This window comes from Anolis carolinensis, chromosome 4 (assembly GCF_035594765.1).
Source record: "Anolis carolinensis isolate JA03-04 chromosome 4, rAnoCar3.1.pri, whole genome shotgun sequence".
Taxonomy (NCBI): domain Eukaryota; kingdom Metazoa; phylum Chordata; class Lepidosauria; order Squamata; family Dactyloidae; genus Anolis; species Anolis carolinensis.
In genome coordinates, this window is record NC_085844.1 from 147164546 (window position 1) to 147179164 (window position 14619).

The 14619-nt window shown below is 35.7% G+C and overlaps 1 protein-coding gene across 2 annotated transcripts in view; it reads right to left on the reverse strand.

The window, feature by feature from the left end:
• Positions 1–14619, reverse strand: part of arhgap29 (Rho GTPase activating protein 29) — a 78353-nt gene that overhangs the window by 12394 nt on the left and 51340 nt on the right. For both annotated transcript variants that reach the window (XM_062977961.1, XM_008109182.3), the window contains 11 exons: positions 11121–11187; positions 10516–10653; positions 10191–10255; positions 9703–9813; positions 9533–9613; positions 8991–9176; positions 8593–8730; positions 5905–6095; positions 1521–1684; positions 933–1061; positions 702–800 (listed from right to left, as the gene is read on the reverse strand). In XM_062977961.1, the coding sequence (XP_062834031.1) occupies positions 702–800; positions 933–1061; positions 1521–1684; positions 5905–6095; positions 8593–8730; positions 8991–9176; positions 9533–9613; positions 9703–9813; positions 10191–10255; positions 10516–10653; positions 11121–11187 (1369 nt within the window). The remainder of the gene's footprint in view (positions 1–701; positions 801–932; positions 1062–1520; positions 1685–5904; positions 6096–8592; positions 8731–8990; positions 9177–9532; positions 9614–9702; positions 9814–10190; positions 10256–10515; positions 10654–11120; positions 11188–14619) is intronic.

The following is a 14619-nucleotide window of genomic DNA, read 5'->3' on the forward strand; positions in this document are numbered from 1 at the left end:
TCTGGGTTATATCTTCTATAAAACAGTATCCAAATATCTTTATTGCAATAATAAATAGTTTACTCAATCAAATTAAGCCTGCTACTGTTTTCACACGTTTAAGAATATGCCTATACAGTTGGGGTTAAGCTGTGATATAACTCTTCCTTACCTCACTCTGCCCTATCTTCAAACATATTTTCCAAGTTTACATTCATACGCTCTGAATCAAGGCCTGGGTATGAGATGATAATCCTGAGTAAGCATGTGGAAATTGTAGCTCTGGGCTGGGGAATCATTCAATAATTGTTTGAAATAGTTCACAGTTCTCCTTTTGGAATTTATTTTTTGGCCAAGTAATGCATTTCTACATGTTCAAACATTATTGTGGGCTTTGAAGTCTTTTGCCAACACAACATTAAGCCAAAAGAGAAGCTGCTTATTTCTTTCTGCTCTGGTATCAAACACGTGCTTAGCAGATATATTAGCATAAAGGATAAATTAAGCACTTACTTTTTCTATTTTTCTAAATAGCAGAAAAGAGTTTTAATCTTTAAATTTAATTAATACTGCCTGCTAAATATAGTCGATTTCTTTGATCCTTAAACACATTCCAGTTTTGTATCTGCACTGTTTCTTCCAAAACTTTAAAGAAGGCTCTCTGATTAGCACTGCATACGTCAACTTATAACTTCACAACTTCACTCGAAAGTGTCAAATACCACAATCTGAAGGTGACGGTGGTTCTCTCTCATCAAGATCATCTGCAGATGACATAGTGCCAGTAGATGGTGTTCGAGGAAGTCTTCTTTTAAAATCACCTACCAAAGAGATAAGATGTTTCAAATTTTTTTGGGGGAAAATCCCACCTATTCAATGGCTTTTGATGCAAACATCATTCAACTTCCCTGGCAACCTGGAACTACTGAACATGAAGATTAAAAATTCAGTACCTGGACTTGCAGAAGGAGAATCTACAGATCTTGATTCACTGCTTCCTCCAGCACTTTCAGAATCACTGCACATTCCTCCACTTTGGTTACCAACTGACCAGGATCTGAATGGTGGTGGCCCTCGCACAGCTAATTTTTAAAAAAGCAGCATAAGATTAATGATGTCAGCATCCTCTTCAGATATAAGACTGTTTCCTTCAGACATATCATGGCTTTGGCATGCTTCTTTCTTTATTAAAATTTGAAACATTTTTCATTACTGGAGTATGTACAAGATCTACACATATTCCTTTTTGTGTGTGTGTGTGAACTACTGTTATTGGTACGTTCCCAATCAATTGGTAATCACTGCATATGAACTAGGATGCTCCAAATATAGCCATCAATAGACATAATTTCAATTAATGTTAAAGATGAAAAGCATTACAATCCAAAATGCTAACAATCTAAGATTAGATTAGATTTATACATTACATAATGATTCCAAAGACTCTTTATTACAAGATACATGTGAGAACTGGGTTATTGCTGCGATCAATTAAAATGATTACTTCACCATGCAGATCAAGAAGCCTACTGAAGTATTACCAGAAACATCTGTGCTGCTTGAAGATCTTTTTTCTCCAATCTTTTGAGAATGCTGACAGGTTGGGCTTGCAATATCTTCTAAGGACTGAGTAGGAAAATCTCCTGAGCACTGAGATAGGTTTCCTTGTGATGCATGAATATTGTTTGATCGTTTAGTGAAAACCCTGGATGAAGGAACAAAGTGGTTATACTTTCCATTAAAAATTACATTGCATTATGCAGTTCTCTTCAGGTCCTAAACACTTAAAAGCTTAAGTCGGTGATTTAAAAAAAAAGTTACAAGTAAGCCACTTTTAATTTGGTGACTTAATTCTAAGAAGCAACTTAGGATAAGATCATTTATTACAACCCAAGACTTCCAAGTTAGAGATATATCAGAGATCCAATGGTATTCATCTGCATTCATGTTTCTGTTGTAAAGCTAATGCAGTTTTAAACTTTGCTTAGCATATTAAGGGAATCACAATGCCAATGAAATGTACTGTTTGTGATTGCTTGTTTTGTTTGATCACCCAGATCTTTCCAATAATTGTATCTATTTTTTTCTTCCAGTATTTTGTTCCCTAATTGTATTAGTGCTTACAGGATTTACAGGGAACAACTATTTGTTTGAGAGTAAATACATGTTTGTAGTATGAAGCTTTTTTCTTCAATTGTCAAATGTGATCTCTAATGTTTCACATCTGAAAAATAACACATCCAGAAGACATATTTAGTGTTCAGTTCTAACTGATAGCAGGATCTATGTTTAATAATCTTTTCTCTACTCTTGCCCCCCAAGGACAGAAGCAGCTGTATTTGCCTAACTGGTATTCTCAAAAATGTGGATAACAAAAACAGTAATGTATCATGAAACCAACACAAGAATTAGCTAAGAGATGAGACTGAAGTGAAGAATTTGAACCATCATTTCATTTCAAACCACTTCATTTCAAGTTGAATAATTTCAATTCAAGGTCTTTACAAACGCAGACGGATTAATCTAAAACCAATTTATGAGAGCATGGATGTTTACAGACAAGAACTCCAAAACATTCACTTTGGATGTGTGGCCCACGGCCCACTATTGGCTAATTTTTTAAGCACATTGGGAAAGATTTCACTTTCTTTGAAATTTTCAAAATAAAGAACAAAATTACTGTTTTGGCTAGTATCCAAAGTAACAATAATACCAATGTGGCAAAGCAGCAGTAAGCAAGCTCCAGAGCCCAGAAAGTCACATAGGACTGAGGAGTCCTATAGAGGTATGGAAGATTAAAACCCCCATCAGGGCTGCCACTATGGATGACCAGAAGTGACATATTATTACCCTAGAAGAAAAATCTGGATGGTGCTGGGAGCTTTGGGGTTCTGCAGAGATGCCAAGAGGGGCACCGGACAGCATAAAAAATTGCATGTGGTCCTTGAACCATAGGATTCCTACCTTGGTATAAATTAAAGTTCATGCAAACAAACTTTTCAGTACTCTGATGACTACATCTGAGAAGATTAGAAGTAGTAGCATCAAGCATTAAACAGACTAACACGAAATGAGAGCAACAGTAAAGTGAAAGTGAAAGCACAGCTTGAGTCCAAGGTACTTGAAAGATCACACTGTATGTTCAACATGGCCTGTCCAGGCTTTAAAACCTTTAAGAAAGGTTTCTCTGTCTCTTTTGTCTCCACCTTCTCAATGGCTTCTTCCAGGTTCTGTAACTCTCTGGCAACAGAACTCATGCTAGCTACATCTCTGTTTTCCTTCCACTAGTTAAAACATTTTACTATTGTTAACCATCTTCAAAACTTTCTAGTAAAAAGGCAAGATAATATTTAGATAATATCTAGATAAAATTTGCAGTTTGGGTCATTGAGAACAGTGGCTTATATGCCACTGTTGATTCGCATTAGTATAAATCTGTCATGTTATCATCAGAGTTATCTACTGAGCTCCAGTGTTTGTCAGGTTGCTTTATATACTTGGGTCATTATGAAACATATTTCTGCCCAACCAACTTGCTTTTACAGTATTCAAATGACTAGCTGTGCTGAGAAGAAAAAGACTACGCATAATAAATGTTGAACAACCTGAATGTTAATGTTAATCTATTTCAAAAATCTTTTTCATTTTAAAAGTCTTACGAAATATGATAGCTTGCATTGCTCTCTCAAAAAAGAGGGGGGGGGGGATCTATTACATGCATCATCATTATCATATACTTGCAGGTTCTCAAGTCATTCCTGACACAAAAAATAATCATACGCAATACTGTACTCTAAAAGTGATCTCAATACTTTACGTATCAAAGAATCACAGAAAAATGAGTGCACTCCATGGGCACAGAACACTGATTAGGGGAGGGAAGACCTGAATCCTGAGTACTCCACATTACAATATTTTGCTGCATGTCCTACTTGTTCCATAGTACTGTGGAAAGTAAAATGATTTTGGAAAAGCTCCAAATGCATTGCTTATCCTACCTCCTTCTGCTGAGCCATTCTGCCAAACTGGAGGTGTAATGTTTGGGAGTTTAGAGAAAACAGTGATTAATAAAACCTGCAACTGGTCATTTGTAACCTTTCACATATAGGTAAACCACTACAAGCTTCTTCCCCATAGAAAATGTACAACAGAAGATTTCTTCATAATCAGGTTATTATGACACCAACAGTATTCTCCCACTCCCCTTTCTCTGTTCAGATCTATTTGTGTGAATACAATAACTAGGGAATATAGCCACGTAACAACTAACTATTCATTCTGGTATATTAAAAGGTTGGCTAGCTAACATCAATTTCTCATTATTGACAAAACTACTCTTATGCATTATAGCTTTAGCCAATTCTGAAACATTCAATTATCAGTGTGTCCTGCTGCTCTAGTGCTGGAGATGAAGAGAACAGTTTCAAAAATTCAATATGAAGAAGTCATTACTAAATGGGCCCTGGGAAAGGGTCACTTCTCCATAAAAACAAGGCCTGTCATAAAACTTTGCAGCATATTTCAACTCCTGAAAAGGATTTTCAGGCATGTCCTCTTTTAGGCGATCATAAGTGGTGTGGGGGGGGGGGGGTATGTCTTATTGGTCTCTTTATGATTATTTTTAAATATTTCTTCTACTTCTGCAGTCCCCATGATTCCCCCAGTATGGTGATCTCATACGATAGCTCTTGCTTTGTAGTGGATGTAGTATCTAATGTTTTGGCAGTGACTGGCTTCGCACCTACCAAATGGCAGTTACCATCTTGCCTGCCTCTCACAGAAGAGCATCTAGCTAGTGACTGACTCTGACTCTGTTATAAATAGAGCAGTAACACAAAGAGGAGCCTAGGAAAGGAAGCTAGACAGTTCCAGGACAAATAATCACCAGGCATTTGATAGAAAACATGGAAAATTGAGAAAGAGCAATGAGCACAGAAGCATATGACCAAGAGCTGCACACGTGAGAAAAATTTAAGATCACATATTTATATGAAATACAAACTAACACTTTGGCTTTAGGTTTGTCTGTATTTTTCAAACAGCATCCTGATACAATTAATTTTATAGAGTAATATAGCATCATAGAATCATAGAGTTGGAAGAGACCTCATGGGCCATCCAGTCCAACCTCCTGCCAAGAAGCAGGAAAATTGCATTCAAAGTACCCCCGAAAGATGGCTATCTGGCCCCTCTTTAAAAGCCTCCAAAGAAGGAGCCTCCACCACACTCCAGGGCAGAGTTCCACTGCTGAACAGCTCTCACAGTTAAGAAATTCTTCCTAATATTCAGGTGGAATCTCCTTTCCTGTAGCTTGAAGCCATTGTTCCATATCCTAGTCTCCAGGGCAGCAGAAAACAAGTTTGCTCCCTCTGCCCTATGGCTTCCTCTCACATATTTACATATGGGCATCATGTTTCCTCTCAGCCTTCTCTTCTGCCAGCTAAACATGCCCAGCTCTCCTCATAGGGCTTGCTCTTAAAATGATCAAGAGTCTGGATAGCAAGCCCTATGAGGAAAAAAGAAATAACATTTTCTGTCATTACGTGATTTCCTGACAGAAGTCATGGATATATATGCTCAAGAGAAAACAAAGGTAATATGATAAGCAACAATCACTGCAACCATTGCTTGAACAACCTATCTGTCCCAGATGTGACCTTGTGGAGGCAGAGTTAACTTGTCCACTTTTGTTGCTAATAAAACCCCCCTATAACACCGCTCTTCACTATGAATGTTCATTTGTTTTTAGACCCCATTTCCATTTATTATCTCAGGATTTAGTGGGCATTCTATCAGAAGTTCAACAGTGCTTGACTTATTGAAATAACAAATTTCTTCCTTTTTTCCTTTTCTACTATCTGCATTCTTCTTGCATTCTGTTCACATTCACTGCCAAATAAGCAAAGATGGTATCTGAGCTCTCACCCTCCAGCCTGAGAACTCTGAGTTTCAAAGGAACCAGATTCAATGGGAGCATCATCTTTTGGCAAATTCTTCACAAACTCGGAGAATTTTTGTCCTGGATCATACAGCTTGGCACTCTCACAGAGGGACTGACAGTTAACTGGTTGAGACACAACTTGGGCATGCTGCATTTGGAACAAGTTAACTGTTGCCTGTGTGGAAGAGAATCAAATTAAGATATATTTAAAAGAACACATGACACACATTTAAAATACTCTGTAAGATTAAAAATTTATTCTATCACTAAGTATTTTTAGGTTTCTTGGTTCAGAAATTTCTGCAGCACGAATCTGATGTGGCTCTCTAAAAAAATCTTAAAGAGCATTTACAGGTCAAACACACCACACTTTTCAGAAAATAAAGATCATCTTTTTACCAAATGCCACATGACTACAGGCAGTCCCCAAGTTACAAACACCATGAGTTCTATAGGTTTGTTCTTAAGTTGAATTCGTATGTAAGTGGGAACAGGTACATTAAGTGTAACTCCAGCCATATAGCCATATTTATAGCTTTGGATAGCATAGGAAAAGGTTAACACCCCTGTGGTGTTTGCTTTGCTGTCTGTGCTCCTGTTCAGAAGATTTCACCTCATTTTCTGTGCCTGTGATAATTGGATTTTGAAAAATGTGGCTTGTTGTGAAAACAAGGATTGGTGAAAAAGCTTGTCAGACATTTCCCCCCCCCCCCCCATGATAACTCTTCCAGGAGTGGATTTCCCTTCTGAGGGGTAGATTTCTCTCATTTCCTGTTGTCTCGTCCTGTTCTTAACTATGAGTCATTTGTAAGTTGGATGTTTGTAACTTGGGGACTGCCTGTATTTCCAAAGATTGCAGTCTGTTACAAGCAAGTTAAATCGTGAATGCATAACATAATTATTTCCAAGGATAAAACATAATAATATAAGTTCTTAATAAAAGCACAATTAGCATGTATAAACAGATGCATGCTAGCCACTGACAACATATAACCAAAAGCGAATTTCTCCCTCATTAACCAAAGAGAGATAATATTAGTCTCAAATAGATAGCATATCTTTAAAAGGATCTGGAAAACTTTTGTAATAACAGATTGTATATCCCATTTATTTATAAATAAAGGACTTCACGGGGGAGGGGGATCCAAAACCATATTTTGCTACTAAGGACTTGCCATTAACTTATCATTAGAGTAGCAAGAAAAAAGTCTCAGATAATCATATCTTTTTTTAAAGACAAGATTAAAATACTAGGGATAATAATCTTGAATTTATATATATGCAACATGCTATATCATGTCATCAATTCACAATTCACCTTGATGTCAATATTTTAGGGCTAAAAACCTCAGCTGCATTTCCTCTACTTGTTAACTTTCAAATCTTAATGCATTGACTAATTCACTTATTTTTAGATGTAATGTAATCTGAAGAGCTTTTCCATTCAATATCATTGTATATGATTGAAATTTTGAATTCTTGTAAGTGATTAAATAGAAGTCTTTTGAATCTTATAAGTCAACAAATCTTTGTGTAAAAAGATATGGTATATCCGTTAAGAGGAGGTACAAGAACTATTCTCAATCAACCTATAACTCTTTTTGAAAACTGAGTGCTTATTTTAAGCTTTCAGTTGCCTGGTTTAGACAAAGGGAAAGAAATGGCTTCCCGGTAAGTGAATAATCTGCAGGAAGCTTCAGCTTATAGGCTCCCCTCTCTTATCACCTCCAATTTTAATAAAGCAAAGGAATTAAGAAGTTCAACTTCTATTTTAACCCAACTACCATTCAACATAATGTCCAATCTCAAGGATCTGTGCCTTATAAAAATTATTGCTTGCGAATAAGCGAAGATCTGAAACCATGGTTTGAACTAGCTTGTTCTGAGTAGTCATAGTTTAAAAACTAAATTACGGTCCCAGTATAGTCAGAAAGTTGGAAAGGAGAGTCCAGCTCCTATTCAGTGCAAGAACTATAGCTAGATCATCTGCATCAGGTTTTTCCCCCGATGACTTCAGATATCAGAGTAACCTCTAGTTTATAAGTCTCTCTCTCTCTCTCTCTCTCTCTCTCTATCTCTCTCCTTTCTCTCTCTCTCTCTCTCTCAAACACACACACACACAAATCCTTCTTATCTCCTAACAGGTGCAAGAAAGCAGAGGATGGGTTCACAATGACAGTGTTTCTGCATTTAATTAATGCAATGGAAAATCATGATTTTAATTACCTATGGATAAAGCAAATGCTTCAGTGTAGAAAGTTCTCTCCAATCTTTCCTGAAATAATTAATATACTCTACTAAAATAATAAACAACATTGAAACAATTCTAAAGTAATGGTGTAGTGCAGACTCGATGTAAAGACCCATTTGTTCCATATCCTTTTCTTGTTTTGTGTCAATCATTATTCTGCCATGACACTTCAACTAGGTATCTATATAACTGGAGCTAGCTCTCCTTACCTATGACTTATTCATGACTCAGTCCATCAGTTTTCAGGAAAATTTGAATAGGACCAACATGATTGTTTAATTCAATATACTAGCAGTTTTGGCAAGAAGAAGTCATAGAGAAATATATCAAGTAATCAGTTATCATACTTAGGATATCCCACTCTTTAAACAGTAACTGAAGAATTATATATTCTAAGATGCATTCATGCACACTTTCTTACAGCTTTAAGTGTGAGGTCACACTGATAAACCAGTTCTCGCAGCTGTGTTAAGATATCACTTTTGAAATTTTCTAGATCGTTTCGCTTTTCTTCAACTTCGGCCATGCTGGTTTTGAAATGTTCATTGGCTTCTTCAGCCTGTAATAAATGAAACACAGACAATAAATGATGGTGGTAAATGTCCTATTAAAACAACCCAAATTTCTGCAGCCCATAACAAAAAGATACGATTTAAGTTAAGGCCAGCCTTTTCTATATCTCATATACAGGGTGTTTGAAAAAGAACTCCCTATTCACCATTTAAATTAAAAGGTGAATAGGGAGTTCTTTTTCAAACACCCTGTATTTATTCCAGCATTCCAGCATGATTCCCTCCCACTGAAGAAGACCTTCCTTACTTTTTGGAGAGCTTCCTCTTCCAGTTTTCTTTTTTTCTCTAGTTTGCTGGTATCTTTTACAATGCCTCCATTGCTACTCAAATGTTCCTCCTCAGCACGAACAGCTGACGATTTTGCCTTTTCATATTCATCTTGCCGCTGAATGTATAATAGTTTTGCTTTTCGTACAGTCGATTCCAATTCTTGCTGCCCATTTCAAAAGAAAGCAACCTTATAGTAGAATTTTCATGTTGTAACACAGAATATTAATATATTACACCACTATGTTTTTTAGTGACAATATGTTTTTATGTTATTATCATAAAACAAAATGACACGACAGGAAGGGAACAGGCAGAGTACAGGGCAACGTGGCTGTACCCCATTAGGAATAAAGATAATGTAAATAGAAAATCTGTTACTAAAATACAATCTTTTTTATACATTAATGCTAAATGAATAATAGTAACAGGAATAGGCTGTCTGTTACTATACTGTTAAGAAAAACTTAAGGGGAAGTTTCTAATCATTATACAAGATGCACAAAATGGAAACATACTAACCATTTTCTTTTGTTCTCGTTGCCAAAGCTCTTTGATTTCCTTCCTTTGTTTATCCAATTCACTTTTTCTTCCAAGGAGTGGCTAAATAAGAAAAATGCAGTAACTATGAGGAATTGTCAATAACTGAAAGATATTTGCATCAAGAAGTGTTTCTATAAAAACTTTTTTACCTGTACAAATTTATTAGTTTGCAGAGCTGCTGCTGTTTGTTGCCAAAGCTGACTGTTCTCTATGTCATTTTGGAATGCATTTATGAATATTGATTGGAACGGCATATAATCCTGTAATCCAAAACATGTAAAAAATACACATCTCCAAATTAGTAGAATATTCATCTAGAGCCACATTCTTTTGCCACACCTGATCTAAATGAAAGAGAACTTTAAACAGATCCAAGTCACGATTAAATTGCAATGTAGAACAATATACCTGTACAAACTTCCTTCTGTTAATGCATTTAGCTACAAAGATGGTATATAATGCCTCTAGGAATACAGAAAACGTTATACAATCTCAAAATGTGTGCAGCAAAGATGATAAAAAGTCACGTAACAAATCCAACAAGATTCACAAAAATTTTATCTAATCCTACCATGAGCATCAATGAAAATACTAACTATGCAAAAAAATTATGAACATCCATTAATTAAGCACTTACCTGGGGTCCAACAATAGTTTTAGTTGTTTCTGCAATTTTTGCCAGACTTTTAGCACACTCCATTTCTATAAAACAAGACCAGGTTTATACAGTAAATATGAGCAGTAAGGTCAAATGCCGTTTTCTCTCTAGTTTTCCTTTAGCAAAACACAGATGATAATTTGCTACAATCTTGCAGTTACATGAAACAGGCAGCAATTCCACTCATTTCAGTGAACAGCTACTAATTTAGAAATCACATTACTGACAGTCTGCAGCACAATCCTGACAACAGATTTAATTCCATCATGACAAAGCTCATTAGGTGCCAGAAAGAGCCACTCACCCAAGTTAAGCTTTTTCTCTACCCATGCAACTATGTCCTTCACATATTTTGACCATGCTTTAGCATAGGACAGAGCCGATTCAATTCCATTATCATTTCTTAGAAGAACACTATCAATTTCTTCAGCTCTAAGGTGCCCTGTAAACAGAGCATCAAATGCAAAAAAGTGAATTTTAGACATGACCACACAGCAACAGCAAAGCTTGTATCAGCCAACTGTGAAGACTAAAGCAGCTCTGATCTTGAGATTCTCTGTAATGCTTGTTGACACTAAACAAAACTGACAGCCTTTTTGAACAAATTAAAGGATCACAGAATTTATTCTTAACAAATCATATAGTCTTCATAAACTTTATTTCATAGTGACCTATGGGAGGAAAAAGCTGCATAATCGAAGAACATTTTACCACAACTGCACAGGTTTCTAAAATTTCTGAGGGACTTGCTTTAGTTCTAAACTTACTACTTCTATCTTCTACTTCAGTATCTTGTAATTAGCATAAAATTATATTTGTAGATTTTTTTCAATCTTTTAGTAGCCTTAGCATCTTTACATGTGTGAAATAATAACAATAGGAAAATGATGTACATATAATAGTGCTTACCTGTCCCTTGAACATCTTCCCTTTCATGCAGTGATCCCCCAGAATCCACAGAAAGATTTTCAAAAGACTGGTGTGCAATAAAATATAGCCTGTTAGAATCTGCTAAGTAAATATATGATTAAATATATACTATATGGCTTTTTGTTCAATGATGAATTTGTCATACTAACACACCAAGAGAATAATGTGGAATGCATACATGCCTTAAAACTTCGATCCCCTTTTAAATCTACAATGGTTCAAGACAATTTAGATATCAGAGAAACCTTTACATGTGTCAAACATTTTCAAACAGTTTTTTAAAGCTCTGGTAGAGCTGATTACTTCACAAAAGGGTAGTTTCCCCCTTGCAGAAAAAATGGTTATTTTGTGAATGGACTTAATGCATAGCCGAAGAATGACCCTAAGGATACATTAGACTTTGCTGAATTACCCTGAAAGTGGCTTTCAATGCTGATAACATTGCTTAAACTATCATTATGGCACTGCTGTCATATAACTCCACACAGGGGGGGAAACATCCAAATGTCAATTACAGTGCAGAATAAAATTAAGGAAGGAAATGCAAAAAATGAATACAAAGGGATCTAACAAAATAGTAAAGCAAATGAAAGCAACTCTCTTGGCAGTCACTATTTTACACAATTAGTACTTCCTGAAGGAAGGAACTGGAAAAACCAACTCTGATATTCCTTGTCTAAAAAAACCAATATGAAATTCATAGGATCACCATAAATCAACAAGTGACTCAGAATCACATACACACACTGCCTGGAGTTGGACAGTGAGGAAGTACAAACATGTTAAGCATAAATCTAATCTTTAAACAACTTGGAAAATAATACAGTTCAGGATGATGTTAATTGTGTCAATTGTGTTTTCAAAGCAATTGTGACACTTGTGCAAACAGAATACACAAAGCAATCCCAACAGTAATGCATACATGTTGTAGCAGAGGATTGTAATCCACCAGTAACAATACAGTAATATTTTTGGCTCACAAAATCAAGTATTTCCAATATAGTAATAGTAAAGTCAATCTTGAAGGAAAGATGTGACAACAGTACACAGTAAATGAAACAAGGAAGCACCTTTACTGTTTCAGTAGAAACACAACTTCCAGTTAATACACAATGCTCTAATCACCTGTGGGTTAAGCACATTATGTATACTTATCAGTTGCATACACCTTTCAGTCCATCAGGGAAGTTCTTAGTGTGACAGTAAGTAAAAAGATTAGCTTCTCTCCGACTAGTACACTAGAAAGCTTTAGTATTATTTTCAGAGAGTAGAAGGTTACACGACAAAGGCACTGTTCCTCACAGTGTTTACTTTTAATACATTATTGCCTGGCTTCCTGCTTCTGCAGCACTTAAGTAAAATAAAAGCAATGGCAAAACCTAATTGATTGGAGACAATTAGAAATGGTGTAATAGGGAAACTATGCCTAAGCAACTAAAAATTGCCTATCTCTAGTCTATCTGTTAGTATGAACTGAACTGTGCCTAAATCACCTCCGAACATAAGAATAATGATATGAAACAAGAACACTTTTAAAACTTATTAAAATCTGTATTAGGCAAATACTATCACAATGGAGTATCTTTGATCAATCTGTACAATGCTGTGGCAAATAATACATAATATACAGAGGGCACTAAACAAATAGGATCTCTAGCTGGGTAGGGAGGCCTAATCGATGCCTTGCTTCAGTAAATCCATCCATAAATTGATAACATGACAATTATGTAATGCAATCACAGATACTAGCATTCCCTCTGTAACACTTGAGTGTTTAAGCAACCTTAGCAACAAGTACTATTTTTAATTATATTCAAACTGCATCGATGGTGCTGATCTATGCAGTTTGAAAGAATATTCTGTGAAAGTCTTTGAAACATGAAAGTTGCCAGACGACCACCTAAATTTCCCATCTGAAAGTGAATGAAAGTAGTTGTGTTCTATTCCCCACTTAAAAAAAACGATCAAAACATGTCATGAAGAACAGTATATAGTTCCAAAACATCTTTGAAATCCCATGCCAAATTCCTAATGGTTATTTAATATTCCCCACATTTATTTGGATACAACAAGGCTGAGGTCACATTTTAGAAAATATTATGAATACGAAAGCAAACAGACAATGTAATTTTTCTTGCTTTCTATATTTGGGTTTGGGTGACAAACAGAACAAATTGCATAAACAGCTCCACAGAATTACTTCTCTTCAGATGTTTGATGAGCTGCCAAGGAGATAGTCTTTTAAGCCTCCCCTTAAATGCCTAATATTCACCTGTTTCTTGTTATGCTGTCTTTTACAGGTTCGCAAGACACACCTCTCCTTACTGCTTCGTTAGCCATGAGGTTTTGGTTTGACTGTTCTCTGCTCCACAACTTAAGAATTTCTTTGGAATTATTGACAATGTGTGTAAAATATTGTGCTATCACTGATCAGCCAGCTCATATGGTCCTATTTTATTTAACAGAACATGAGCCCTTTAACTGCTGCTCTTTTCTTAAGATATTTATAGTGCGTAATATGCCATATTTTTATTAGAACATGTCAGCTGATATCCCCCTTCCACCAGTCTTCATTGTTTCCTTGAATTTTGCTGCAATTTTCATAATATTTAGGGAAATCGATTTTCTCAACAACTATGTACATTTTTGAGTAATTCCTATTACAATTTAAGTACCCCGTTTCCCCCAAAACAAGATAGGGTCTTATATCAATTTTTGCTCCAAAAGGTATGTTAGGTGTTGTTTTCAGGGGCAGACTTATTTTTCCAAATTGACTTTTTAAATGAGCTACAGTAGAGTCTTGCTTATCCAACATAAATGGGCAGGCAGAACGTTGGACAAGCAAAAATGTTGGATAATAAGGAGGGATTAAGAAAATGCCTATTAAACGTCAAATTACATTATGATTTTACAAATTAAGCACCAAAACATCATGTTTTACAACAAATTGACAGAGAAAGCAGTTCAATACACAGTAACGTTATGTAGTAATTACTGTATTTACGACTTTAGAACCAAAACATCGTAATGTATTGAAAACATTGACTACAATAACATTACAAAAACTGGCTACAAATAAAGATAGAATTGCATAAAATGAACTTACAGTAAAAACATTGTCAAAAGTTAAATCCATAAAAAGTTCAGTTCTGTGAAGATTTTTAAAAACCTGTGATCCTTGCCTGCCTAGAGAAACAGCTGTGGATCCAGGTGGGAGGTAGACTGCTTTGGATAATACAGAACGTTGGATGAGTGAAGGTTAGATAAGCGAGTCTCTACTGTATATCTAGGGCTTATTTTTGAAATAGGGCTTATATTTCAAGAATCCTCAGAAATGCTGAAAAATCATGATAGGTCTTATTTTCAGGGTAGGTCTTATTTTTGAGGAAGCAGGGTATTTGTGGGGTGGCTTTGTTTTGAATTGATAAGATCCACTAGTTTTATATCTGACTTGCTCTTGCTGGAGATGGTAACTCTA